The sequence below is a fragment of the Austrofundulus limnaeus genome, unplaced genomic scaffold (assembly GCF_001266775.1).
Source record: "Austrofundulus limnaeus strain Quisiro unplaced genomic scaffold, Austrofundulus_limnaeus-1.0 Scaffold81, whole genome shotgun sequence".
NCBI lineage: Eukaryota > Metazoa > Chordata > Actinopteri > Cyprinodontiformes > Rivulidae > Austrofundulus > Austrofundulus limnaeus.
In genome coordinates this window covers 1,545,582-1,559,996 of record NW_013952483.1, presented here as the reverse complement: position 1 = coordinate 1,559,996, position 14,415 = coordinate 1,545,582, and the positions used below count along the sequence as shown (strand labels likewise).

The 14,415-nt window shown below is 40.6% G+C and overlaps 1 protein-coding gene across 1 annotated transcript in view; it reads right to left on the bottom strand.

Annotated features, from left to right (window-relative positions):
* The window catches only part of map2 (microtubule-associated protein 2), a gene marked incomplete in the record, with an annotated part of 99,599 nt that overhangs the window by 20,241 nt on the left and 64,943 nt on the right, over positions 1–14,415 (bottom strand). The window contains 8 exon segments of the mRNA XM_014011465.1: positions 259–320; positions 1,139–1,276; positions 1,439–1,672; positions 1,770–2,675; positions 2,769–4,823; positions 7,862–8,077; positions 10,286–10,360; positions 13,776–13,865. Coding sequence (XP_013866919.1) covers positions 259–320; positions 1,139–1,276; positions 1,439–1,672; positions 1,770–2,675; positions 2,769–4,823; positions 7,862–8,077; positions 10,286–10,360; positions 13,776–13,865 — 3,776 coding nt within the window.

The window sequence follows — 14,415 nt, the reverse complement described above, 5'->3', positions numbered from 1 at the left end:
ATATTTAAAAAAGTAGAAATAGATCAAACAGAAAACCAAACTACAATTTCCATGGATGGATTCATTGTTTAAACAGTCATATGTGTAGAAAATAATAGTAACATTTAAAAAAATCTAATTTTAGCTTGTGTTTTCTTTGGTTACATTTTCACTATCATTTTGCCCTGAGTAAAAATTATTTAGTTGCATTGTACCGCTGATTTAGTGGTTCAGTGGTGCAGAGGTCATGTCAGTGTTAGTTTGGGATGCCATACTCACAGATGCTCGGTCACGAGACTGTCTGGCAACACTGAGAGGCTGGCGACTGTCTGATGGGGCTTCTGCAGGACCAAAAAAAAAGGCTTTTAAAAATGAAGTAGGACACATGTAACCTCTATGCAATAAAGCAGAAAACATAAGGTCCGTGGAAATGCCCTATTTGGGTCAATCATCATCATTTTACCCTTACAACATATGGTTTGTTTATACTACATGATGTCATTTATAGGATATAAAAAATGTTTAGTGGAAATCAAATGTTCTGTGAGATTAGGTGGAGGACTGTGCATTATGTAAGTCAACCCTAGAAATGAATCTAATTGGGGCAATGCAGCAGCACACTGAGCTTTCATCACTGGTGACACAGAACTGAGTGCATCAGGGAAAAACGAGGTGCAAGCTGCCTCTGAGACAGAGCAGCATCGTGTTCTTCCAGCTTTTAGGCAAAATTACCAAGTTGATACACTGTATGCAAAAATTTAATTCAGTAATAGCTTAAAAAAATCATTTAGTCATGCAGAAATGGACAAATGAATAAAACACCAAGTAATGTAAGAGACGTGTATTAAGAAATTCTTTCAGGTAAGAATGCATAATGTTCTTTTTTTAATCAAAACAACACATAAAACAATCAGAAATGAAATCAAATGAAACATTTTACAGGTTATTTTATTGTCAACAAATACAACACACACACATCCCCACCTCAAAAAAAGAAAAAGAAGAAAGAAATAAAAATCAATTGAAACCAATAAAAAAAGAAACAAACACCAAAGTCAAACAAAATCTGACACTCCAAGATGGATGTGATGGGATCTGGTGTTCCGGTGACTCCTAGAGGAAACACCAGCTGAGTGACAAACCAAAGCAAATTTATCACCTGTGGGTCTCCTCCTGGGGCAGGAATGATGCTGGACGGGACGTGTCTGGCGGACTGATGGCTTCATGATACTCTTCTTGGACGGAGATGGAGTCTGAGTCTCTGCTTTTTTGGTGAGCTCAGTCTTTTTTATGATAGCTACATTATCAAAGGAAACAAGGTTTGTGACAACAATAAGCAAACAAAGCTACTCAACATGTTCAAATATTAATTTTACTTAATTGTTTGATGAAGAACAAAGGTTACATTAATATGTAATTTTACATGCTTGAATCAAATGATCTATGTTTAGATGATAACCTTTTTTCTTCTTAATCTCTTCTCGGGGTATATAGACGGGTTCTTTGCGGACAGGTTTGCGTTCGGGAGTGGAGATCCGTCCTTTAGCTCGCCCTCCTTTGGTTTTGGGTTTAACTGGCTTTTCTTGTTTCTCTGTCATCCGCTGTTTGTTCTGGACCACAGAAGGCTTTTTGACTGGGCTGGGCACCTTTGGCAAAGGCTCAATATGCTCTGTTGCCATACTTTTGTCGTCATCTGTTAAAAAAATGCATTGAAGGCACAGTTTGAAACGGCAGGGGAAAAGGAAATAGGAGGAACATGATAACATAAAGAACAATTCAAAGGATGTCACCTTGTGTGTCTACCCAGGAGCTGTCCAGAATGGAGTCATCTACTGTGGTTTCATCTCTGTCATAGCTCTCTGTTGGTCCTTCTGTGTCTACCGTCTGGGTCCCCCTTCTTGGAGAAGCAGGAGTTTCAGGAACGTCACCCACCTCTTCTAGACTGGCCYCCTCCATATCTGCTTCTTGGGCAAACTCCACAGACTCTTCTTCTTCGTCTTCTTCTTCATCGTCYTCTTCTTCTTCTTCTGGCTCTTGTTCTTTCCTTGCAGACACACCAAGAGCTTCAGATCCAGGTATTGCAGAGAAACGAACGCTGAATCCTGGTTCTTCAGCTTCGTCGATTGTCTGGACCACAGTGATGAAATCATCTTCAACCATGACCACAGATTCGATTGCAGCATGGGTCTCTGGGATTTCCTTTGACATCTCTGCGCCTTCACCTTCCTTCTCCTTTGTGTTTTCAGCAACTTCTTCAGCTGAGTTTATGATGGCTTTTTCTTTTTCATGCTTTGTTTCGTGGTCTACAGACTGATTTGGGAGCTTTTRGTCCACCTCAGTCATTTTTTCTTGCTCTTTCTTATCTTTGAGTTCCATTTTTGTTTTTTCCTCCTCTTCTTTTTCTTGCGCTTCCCTCTCTTTCTTTTCTTTTTCCATCTTCTCTGCCAACTCTTGCACTATTCTTTCCTTTTCCATTTTTTCATGTAATTCTCTCTCTTCCTGCTCCATCTTTTGTCTCTCTTCTCTCTCTTTCTTCTCCCTCTCTTCTTTTTCCTTTAACTCTCTCTCTTCTTTCTCTTTCAGCTCCCTCTCTTCTTTCTCTTTCTTCTCCCTCTCTTCTTTCTCTTTCAACTCCTTCTCTTCTTTCTCTTTCAGCGCCCTTTTTTCTTTCTCTTTCAACTCCCTCTCTTCTCTTTCTGTCCTCATTTTTTCCTCATTTTCTATCAACTCTTTTTCCTGTTTCTCTTTTTCTTCTTTCTCTAATCTCTCTTTTATTTCCTGTTCTTTTGTTTGCCTTTCTATCTCTTCATCTTCTTTCTTTTTTCTTTCTTCCTCTTGTTTTTCTTTTATTTCTGCCTCCTCTCTGGTTTTCCTTTCCTCTTCTTCCTTTTTCATATTCTCGGCTGCCTCTCTTTCTTGCTCTTCCTTCAGCTTTCGTTCCTGATCGTCCTTCTCTTCTTTGTTTTTCCCTAACACAGGTGAAACAACCCTTTTGGGGGAACCATACATTTCTCTTTGTTTGAGTTTGGAAGGTGAGAGTACTGGGGAGAGCAACTTGTCATCGTCAATGTTGCTATCTACGGATGAAGTTGGTGAAGTTTTAACTGGCCTGGCAATTCTGTCCTTGGCCATGCCAGTAAGCTGGTAAACATCCTCTGCATCCACCTCCTCATAGGCTTCCTGGTGCACCAGCTTCACCTTTTCTCTAAGCTCCTGTAGTTCTCTTTCCTCCTCCAAACTCAGAGGCCTGTCTTCCATCTCGAGTTTACGGATCTGCCTTTCATAGTCAGCGATTTCGGTTTCAGATGCTGAAACTTCACCACTGGCTTGGCGTTCAATCTCACTCACTGGCCTCTCGCCTTCTTCTAGTGTCACGGTGACAGTTGGTGTCACGAAGGGCTCACTTGGATAAGCAGGAAGTGTCTCCTTTTCAGATTTTGTTGGTTGATCATTTACATCAGGTACGGTTTTTTGCTCAACAGAATCTTGTCTTCCTCCTTGCCGCTGGTCAACATCAGCAACTTCTGATGACTGGCTTTTGTCTTCCATGGATGTGTCTCTCACCGCTAATTTCCTTGCCTGCGCAGCAACTTTCTCTTCCAAGACAGATGGGGTGAAAGCTTGAGTAGATATGTTTGTAGGGCTGAGTACATCTGCAGGGGATGGCATCGGCCCTGAATACTCACTGAACACACAGTAGCCCATTTCTTCTGACTGGCTCTCATTTTTTCTCATCATAGGACTCAGTTCTCCTGAAGTTAGACCTGACAGAGAGTCATCCATGAAGGCAGGAGCATCAATTTGGATTGACTTTCTCCGTGTGATTTCAGGTTCTGTGTCATCTGAAGTTAGTCTGGAGCGAGGAGCAGCAATGTCCAGCAACTCTGGCAAGTCTTGTATCATRTCTGAGCTCTGAAGTGGCTGAGGAGATTCTGGAGAATCAGGTTCAGGGCTGGATTTTGGAGGTGGTTCAGCAGTTCTTGGAGGAGACGAAGAATCTGAAGTGACAGAAGCGGCAGTTTCCAGGATAAGAGGAGGGAATGGTGTTGGCTTCTCTACAGCAGGTGTAGATACTGGAAGGTAGTCAGCTGACTCATCTAGACTACCACTTGTATATGACATGATGTCCGTGGCCAGTGGGGAGAAGTTTCTTGGTCTGCCTTGCCCACTTTGATCTGTCGATCCAATGGTGATGTTGAGCGAGTAACTCCTCTGGTCTAAAGCCAGCTTACCTGGGGAAAGCCTGCATTCATTAATCCTGTCAGGGACTGGAAACGAGGGAATGTCTTTTACTGTATGTTTATTTGTTTCAGGATTATCTTTWGCTTCAGCCAGTGTGCTGTAACTGATCTCCTGAGACTTGGAATCATCTACAGTTTTGTTTTCACCGGCACGACTCAGTTCGTAATAACCCTCACCCTTATGGGGACCTTCATCAACATCCATAGCTGATGTTTCAAAGTATGCTGACATGCCAGATTTGTCTCCTGCATCTTTTGTTGTGTCTCCTTCATGAACGTTGACTCCCACTGAAGAGAAATCAGAAGAAGCACCAATGCTGCTGAACTCCACCACCTCCACMGATGGCTGTTTTTCTGAGACTGTGATTGGCTCTCCATAAGTGGGCTGGAGTGTAAGAGATTTTGGTGATTCTTTGGCTTGACTTTGAATATCTGGAGGTACGAAGGACGGCATATCCATGGTCGGGCTTTCTGGTACAACTCGTTCACCGGCGAAGAAGCTTTGAACTTGAGGCTCAAAAAACTCCTCTGGTCGTTTCTCAGATCCAATGCTGTCGGGGCTCATGGACTCACTTTCAATCTTGTCTGAGTCCATCTTCGAAGCTGTAAAGATATCTGTAAGTTGACTGCTTTTATCAACAGAGACAACAATTTCTTTAGCATGCCGTGAATGGGATCGTTTTTAAGCCAATGACTGGAAAAGCCATCACGAAAACAGGCAAAGCTCTCCTTCAAAACTTACAGCACAATGATACAGCCATCAATGAAGAAGTACAGCAAGATTATGGGTCCACCAAGTCACAGATGGATGAAAAATATGAGATGGCAGATCCGATATGAGGCAACTGCAATGCTGATTTATGGAGAAATGTTACAACAGATGGGATGAATAACCATGCACCAAACATCAACCACCAAAAAGCATTTCTACTATTCTGTGTATGGTTGTGATTCATTGAGAATGATCCTTGGTAAAAGCAAACAATATCCATTAGTCTATCTACACATCCAATAGGATTTTACTGTAATAGCTTTACGCTGTCATTATATCATCCAAAAATCACCAGTAATTTGGTGAATGACAGAGAAATGCCATTTGGTACTGTTAAAATGTGACAAAAATGACAAATAAAGGATATTTTCACTGTTATYGTCATGTATTCATTGAGATATGGTTCTAGCCCTAACTGCACCAAATTGYGCATGATATCCATTACAAACCTACCTTCAAGCTATCTATGCTAGCAATAATGATAAAATGTGTGAAGCGTGTCTTTTAACTATGATTCATGGCAACAAAGAATGTGTAGCACTGGCATACCAGCACAAAGCCATTATGTATAAACATAATGAGAATACTGTAAGCTTATAAGCTGGTGAAATAAAAAAGGCACTGCTAGCATCACTTCACATTATACCAACACGAAATGGCCGGCCCCAAAACCAGAACAAGAAAAAAAAACAGAAGCAAAGACAACACACAATAAAACCAGGTCAAGTTAAACAATGTGGCCGTTTTCACCAACAAGCCTGTGTTGCCTTGCAGCCGCAGCAGAGCGCAGGGAGAATCACTTGCCATTCCATTTGAATTAATGCTAAGGTATTTACTCATTTTGACACATCTTGCCTTCTAATTAAGTGGAACAGTAACATGCAGGTAGGGAGAGCGGAGAGCAGGACACACCTGTCTCATGGCTTTCCTCCCCCTCTACTTCCTCCTCTTCCTCTCTGTCCACAGAGCTTTCTGCAGCAGCACTATCTGCCTCGGACYCCCCCAGGTCTAGATCCTGGGCCTCGTCTATGGCCTCTGCCTGATCTACAGGTTCAGGTTGGGGGCTGTCCAGCTCGGGCTCTTCCCCACTCCATTGCTGCTCATCAAGAGCTGCTTCGGATTCTGCTGCCTCTGCACTCCCCTCCTCCTCCTCCTCCTCTTCCACCTCCTCCTCCTCCTCGTATTCAGCTGTAAGAGCCTCCATGGTCTCTTCTTCTCAAGACAGGGTGAAAAGTGAGGGGGGGACACGTTTAGACTACAGGCAACACAGACTTGGGTTATATGACAACACATCTTATGAAGGGATACTTTCAGCTCTGTGAAAAGATGAACAGAAGTGTTTTACTGTTAAAACATAGGATAACATCTGACTTATTGTGCAGACTGTTTGGTGAGTGGTTTACATTCTACATGAGGTTTCACAGTCAAACGTGTTTACTAAGAATGCTTACAGTGAATGTGGTCTTTCACTTTGTTCAACACATGATCAAGACTAGTGTACAATGCTTTCTCAGTACATTTGTACTGTCTAGATTACATACAGACAGTATAACGATATAGTTTTCTAATTTCTAATGGTAAACTGTTGTAATGGAGAATTTCTATTCTTGCACGTACAGCTCAACTTGTTCTGTGTAAGTAGTACATTTATTTATTTATTTATTTACTGCTTTTCCTGTTCCTTGACCATTGCAAAAAATGAAAATAGTGAGTGATTTGACAAAATAACTTTTATTATCTAAAATCCATCAGCACATGTAGCTGATTTCTGACATGGTATTCATTATATAAAGTAAATAAAAACAAAGTTGTATAATGAGAGAACTGTGTCTTTAATAAAATAGAGGAAAAAAAGACAGCATTATAATCAAAATTTGTTAAATGCAATGGTAAGCATTTTAATAGACAAATCGAAGAAACAGTTACAGAAAGTGAATCTGAAAAAAATATATATTATGCCTATCATTTTATAGCACTTATAATGTCAAGCAGAGATTATGATAGGTGAATTATATGTAAACAAATGTGTGTAAGACTTTCTTTAAAATAAATCACTGACTGTGAGCTTAAATAAATATGGTTAATTGGTTATAGGAACGTAAATATCATTATATATTCAGGGACAAACTGACTGCACAGGAGAGTGCAAGACGCTAACAGTTTTCAGCTACTCTTTGATTTGAGTCGCTGTGTTTGTGTGTGTGTGTGTGTGTGTGTGTGTGTGTGTGTGTGTGTGTGTGTGTGTGTGCTGAAAGCCTTCCTTGTTGCCAAAGGGAGAGTGTTAAGAGTAGGTATTGATGTGTGAAGAGGTAGTGAGACGGTTCACTATGGTTGAAGAAAGAGGGGGTTTACTTAAGGAGGAAAATGAAATGCAAGTCTGGCTTTGGCAAAGGGACTGATCTGTGCATGGAGGTCATGCACAGTGTCTGAGAGAGTTATGAAAGCAACAGATCTTTAGTCATAGTATTAAAGTTTTGTGAGTCATCTGGTCTTAATGATGAGAATGTTCACTGAATAACTCACAAAAAAAAACTGTCAAACTTTAAAGACATCACAGCTATGCATTGAGTTAACGGCGTGGCAACCACAGCTAGCAATGGCTTTTGGTTAAAAACATGGATGAAAATAAAAGGAGTGTGACTGTTCAAAAAATATGCCAGTTTTTGAGTGAACATACATCACAAAGACAGAAAAACTTAACACAAAGACAGACGGACAAAGATACYAAAAGACGAGTTGACGGACGGAGAGACGGGGGGGTCAAAAATAGGGCGAGATGACAGGGAAAAAGGTGGAATCACAAAAGGAAGGAAAAAAAAGAGCGAAGAGATGAGGGGAGAATGGCAAAGAGGAACCATGCGTGGTTCACCTTCAATCTGTCTAAAGGCCACGGCGTGCCCTGTGGGGCGAGCGCCCGAGTGCGTCCACTCTGGGCTGAACAATGGGTGCTCATAGTACTCCTCGTCGGAGTGGTAGGGGTCATCCTCGGGCACGGAAACTGAGATGGAGGGGGCGAGGAACTTGCACCTCTCCCGAGAATTTTGGAAGCGGCGGAGAGGGCCCGCCTCCTCCTCATCCCCTACATCTATGAACAAGACAGACACAAGGAGAAGAACTGCAGGGAAATTTGGACACACAGACTGAAAAAGAGAGTGTGAAAGGGAATGAAAAGGTAAAAAAAGAAAACAATACAAAATGGAAAACGGACAGGAAAATGGCCATCTTAATAGGAACTTAAAGTAATGATGAGACTTAAAAGCTTGTTTTGGTTTTTTTGTGTCTACATATAATGCTTTGTCAAATCATTCTACACTTATTGTCAATTTCTATAATAGTTTATCTGTGCCAACTCACTTTGAAAAATGGTGCTTCTTAGTTTAACTTTAAAAAAGAGATCAAAATTAACCGAAAACAAAATTTTGATAAGAAAATAAAGAAACCTAACCAATGCCAAGTTATGCTACATGGACTAAATTATTAAATCATTAATTTAGACTTGGACTAGCTAAATAGACTAACTTCTTAACTAAACAAAAAGTCAAAAATCTTTGTTTCTTTAAAGACGGACATTAAAAAAACATAGAAACCTTGTCTAATTTAGAAAAGGCAACAAAACCAGAAGAGCCTCACTAAAACGAAACGTAAAAACAAGACGATTGGTTGAAAGGAACAGAGTTGTGACACACACCACAACAAGAAGACAATGACAAGCAACTCAAAGGTATCAAAGCTTCGAGGGGCCAGCCTTTACAGTGTCTGAGACCAACCAAAGGAACAACCTTTCAGGGAGAAAACTGATTCACTTCATACTATTATTATTAGGACAATCAACAGTAAAGGTTACACCAACAGAGTTATAGCAACAGCAATGATACTTCACAGTGGTATTTGTCACAAAGCCAACTGTAACAAAACAAACTTCTTTTCCTTTTAGGTTTCAAGGATTACATTACAACACCACCCTAATTACCTAAATTGACTTACTGCTCTGACTGTTTAGGAAAACACACAGAAATATTCACCAAGGAATGCGTGGTTTCATCTATGTAAACCTTTACTAAGGGTAAAGTTTTATTGCACTTTATTAACAATTACTTAAAATAAAATGGCTCAATCACAAATRGTCGGTCTGTGCTCTAAAAGGAAAACTGGAAAAGGTAAATCAGGAACTAAAAAATTACATTGCTGACTTTCAAATTGTAAAAGACCAATTTTATAGGAATATAGCATTCTTCCATCAGAAAAAAATGTCTAATATTGTATCTCATTTTATTTTATTTTTTGTATAGTTTTTTTTTTTGCATCTTGCATCATTCACTCAATTCATATTGTATGGTGAAATAAACCTCCACCCAGTATAACTGGTAACCAGTAATCAGTGGGGTATATCTCAACAAGAGGTGGTAATGCCACATGCTGCTTTTCGGAACCAATTTTATTGGTATCTCGTAGTTTTTTTCCGRCACTGCTGTTTATCTTGTAATAAACTAACACTGTCTTAATACGCTGTTCTTAATTGTCGATGATTTTATTATTTAATATTTTGTGTTTTTCTAGGGTGCCACTGTACAACTGGCCACCAGAAATACATATGAAAAACTAGCCTTTGGCTGATTCTGTCATGTTACAGATGCACTGTTATTAATATGCACTGTCCTGCTAAATAAATAAATTAATTAATTAATTCAGTGGGGTATATCTGAATATACCCCACTGCCAAACACATAAAAAATAAATAAATGAATAAAAAGAGACTATGACCAGAAAACATAACACGATGAATACGGACAAGGAAATAAAATAGAAGCCTAAAGGAACAAATGACACAAATTTGGAGACTACCTAAATTGACTGTTGTATTAGTGCATGAGGAGACAGCGACATGTGTAAGTTAAAGAAAAAGTGGATGCATATGGTAATGAAAAGAGTGCACTTGGAATAAAGAAGTGTTCATGCATGGGAAGATGTCTTTGTCTGGAATAAATGATGGCGACGATGAAGATTTGGTTACAGGTGTGTGATGAAGAGGAGGAAGCAGGATCCAAGAGGAGATGGATGAAAGGAGAAAGGAGAACATGTTGCTTTTAACAGCTTTGGTGGGTTTCTTAGCTGGGTATCAGTGTGTTATCAGTCCCTTGGAGGTGGGGTATATCTCAACACGAGGTGGTAGTGCCAGATACCAGTACACAAATATATTGGTGATAACAGAACACCAGAAGCTATAAGTTAGGGGGAAAAAGAAAACCACACTCATAGTTTAGGGTGAGAACAAACTTGTTTATTTCTGGCCTACCTTGTTCCAAAGGACCAAAGTGCTCAGCTGCAGGTGAGGGGGGAGGGGAAGGAGGCAAATTGGTGGTATCTTCAACTACAAAGTGGTAAAGTGAGAAGATCAGGCAAGAGTGCAGTAATGAAAATCCCATAAAACAGAAAACTTTTGACATCTAGCATTATTAATTGTAGGGGTGTCCCAATACCAGTTTTTTCAAGACTGAGTACAAGTACGAGTACTTCAGTTTAGGTACTCACCGATACCGATACCGATACCAAGTAGCGGGGTTCATGTGGATTATTATTGTTATTATATAATAGATTACTAAGCACAGTAACAGCCACTTTCTTAAGGTTTGGGAACTGGTGAACATTTATGTCACTCCAAAACTTAATTGTCCATTTGTGCGCAGCTCTTCAGGCAGCGACAGTGATGACTGAATGTCCACAAGTTCAAGAACGAACTCCCCCTCCTCAATAGAAGTGACCACTCCCTTTACGCTGGCGGAGAGATTGTTGTCTGTAGCAGGAGCAGCAAATGGGTCTTTGGTAAAGCGCATCACCTCTGTGGGGAGTGAAAGGCCATTCAGTCGGCTGGCAAAGTTGTCTTTTAGTTTCGCAACTAAATCCATCATCGCTTCTGTGAGAGGTGCCGTATATGTGATGCATTTGCGTAGCGTAGGAAAATGCAACATTCTTCCTGAGCTCAAGTCGGCAGAAAATAGTTCCAGTTTGGCTTGAAATGCGCGCGTCTGTTCCACCAGATCAATGACGGTTTTCTCTCTGCCCTGTAGTCCGAGGTTTAACTGATTTAAGTGTTTGAACAAATCAGAAAGGAAACACACATCTGCCATAAAGTCCGTGTCCAGTATCTGTTCAACTTGTTGAATATTAAACAGAATGAAAATGAAATGCAATTATCATGCAAAAATTGATGGGTAAATATGTTTGACAATAAAAAGGTAGTGCAAACTCTGACAAGTAGATAAGTTGGTATATACACTCACCGGCGACTTTATTAGGTACACCACGCTAGTAATGGGTTGGACCCCCTTTTGCTTCAGAACTAACTCAATTCTTCGTGGCATAGATTCAACAAGGTGCTGGAAGCATTCCTCAGAGATTTTGGTCCATATTGACATGATGGCATCACACAGTTGCCGCAGATTTGTCGGCTGCACATCCATGATGCGAATCTCCCATTCCACCACATCCCAAAGATGGTCTACTGGATTTAGATCTGGTGACTGTGGAGGCCATTTGAGTACAGTGAACTCATTGTCATGTTCAAGAAACCAGTCTGAGATGATTCCAGCTTTATGACATGGCGCATTATCCTGCTGAAAGTAGCCATCAGATGTTGGGTACATTGTGGTCATAAAGGGATGGACATGGTCAGCAACAATACTCGGTAGGCTGTGGCGTTGCAACGATGCTCAATTGGTACCAAGGGGCCCAAAGAGTGCCAAGAAAAGATTCCCCACAKCATGACACCACCACCACCAGCCTGAACCGTTGATACAAGGCAGGATGGATCCATGCTTTCATGTTGTTGACGCCAAATTCTGACCCTACCATCCGAATGTCGCAGCAGAAATCAAGACTCATCAGACCAGACAACGTTTTTCCAATCTTCTCTTGTCCAATTTCGATGAGCTTGTGCAAATTGTAGCCTCAGTTTCCTGTTCTTAGCTGAAAGGAGTGGCACCCGGTGTGGTCTTCTGCTGCTGAAGCCCATCTGCCTCAAAGTTCGACGTACTGTGCGTTCAGAGATGCTCTTCTGCCTACCTTGGTTGTAACGGGTGGTTATTTGAGTCACTGTTGCCTTTCTATCAGCTCGAACCAGTCTGCCCATTCTCCTCTGACCTCTGGCATCAACAAGGCATTTCCGCCCACAGGACTGCCGCTCACTGGATGTTTTTTTCTTTTTCAGACCATTCTCTGTAAACCCTAGAGATGGTTGTGCGTGAAAATCCCAGTAGATCAGCAGTTTCTGAAATACTCAGACCAGCCCTTCTGGCACCAACAACCATGCCACGTTCAAAGGCACTCAAATCACCTTTCTTCCCCATACTGATGCTCGGTTTGAACTGCAGGAGATTGTCTTGACCATGTCTACATGCCTAAATGCACTGAGTTGCCGCCATGTGATTGGCTGATTAGAAATTAAGTGTTAACGAGCAGTTGAACAGGTGTACCTAATAAAGTGGCCGGTGAGTGTATATCACACCATAACTTTTGAAACCATTTATTTTATTTCAAACAGGCTCTTTTTATAAGGCCACACTCCCTCTGAATGTATTAACAAAACAAATACTGCAAAACAAATGCTGTTGCATACATTAAAAAACTAAATAAGTTATTTTTTATACATTTTCCTCAACATGCAACTGCCAAATTTAAATTAAAATGTAAAATATAACGTAAATTTTAGCAGCACATCTATAAAAGTTTACTCTGCTTCAGTCTTAAACTGTTAACAAAAAAAATGACTAATAGTAATAAAGTGCAGTAAATTTCAGTTCAAACTTAAATGGAACAACTAAAACAAAATCTCAGAAGAACCACAGTGAAAAATAAAATGCTTTTACAACAAACTTCCTGCCATATTCTGCTTATGCCTTAGTTTGTTCTACAAGAAAGAAAAAACAGCATTGAAGTTACTGCAACAACAGTGCTGTTTATGAAGGCTACTGCTAGCAGCAGCAAACTCTTTGAATTCTTTGTCATGTCTTGTCCTCAAATGTTGAATCAAATTGCTGCTGTTAAAACATCCAACTTCCGCTCCTCCCCTCGACAGTTTAGCAGAGCACAGCAGACAGTCTGCTTGTTAGGTATCCTCGTGTCGATCTTAAAATATCTCCAAACTGCCGACAAGTTACTTCTTCTTCTTCTTCTCATCGTTCTTCTTCTGTTGTTCGGGGGGTGCGGTCGGAAATAACTTGTCAGTGCATTAGCGCCACCGCCTGCTATGGATTGTTGTTTACCCTTTGTGCTGCAGCGCAGCACAGGAGGGGACAAAAGCGGTATCGGTTAAGAGTATCGGCCGGCTTTTACGAGTACGAGTACTTGACGCTGGTATCGGGACACCCCTAATTAATTGTACGTAAAAGCTAGAGCTATATTAGTGGAGCAAAGTAAGACCAGTCCAAAATACTGTGCATCAAGCCATGCAGCTGGTTTTAAACATAAAATGATGAGTATTATTACAGAACAACCAGTTTGTCTGGCTGGTCTTGGTGTATATTTACAGGGAATGATTGTTTGTCCTGTAAATATGCTGTCTTCTTGAATAACGTGTGTGTGGTTCCATGATGCCATGTAGTGTGATGAACTTCTGAACTTCGGGTGTGACAAATGCTGACTCAAAGTGGCCTAATTAGATGGTTGAATCACTGGCGAGCTGCACGGTGTTTTGCGCTGACCCTTTTTGGACCATGCCAACCTGTATTTGTTTTGTGCATGGCTCTTACTGCGCCGCACTCGCACAGTCGTCTCAAGGRGCGTCTCACCTGACGGCAGCCGCTGAGTCTCCTGTTCCCCTTTCAGCACTGCCACTGCCTCTGCGGTCACTTCCTGCACAATCCTTGCCGACACTTGTTCTGACAACAGACAGTTGCGTAAAAACAGAAGGTAAATTAAAGGTAATTCTGAAATCTATGTTTAAAGAGAGTAAATTGGATTAGTTTAGGAGTTTATTCTGGCTGAAAACAGTAGCTTGAATGTACCAGAGGGACGCAGATCAACTGTAGCAGGAGAATAAATTAACATCAACTTTCATAGTATGCATGGATGCTAAAAGGTTAGAGTTAGGTTAACAGTCAAATGTATTGTTTATTTGTATCAGACTGTTTCTGTTCAGGTGTGCTTGGAGCTGATGCCTATCTAAGGCAGTCAATGAGCAAAAGACATAGAACAACTTGAACAGGTCCATCGCAGAACCGCATTCTTTTTCATACCGACTGATAATTTAGAGTTGTCAGTCACACTATGATTTGCAAGTTTTTTGAAACTTTTTTGAAACTATTTTTTGTTTGTTTCATTAAAAAATAAACAAAACTTTTCATACAATGAAACAATACAAATCAAATAAAATGAAAGGCGGCAGAAGAAAAAAATTCTTATATCTGCTCCTTTAAAAAAAATTAAAAT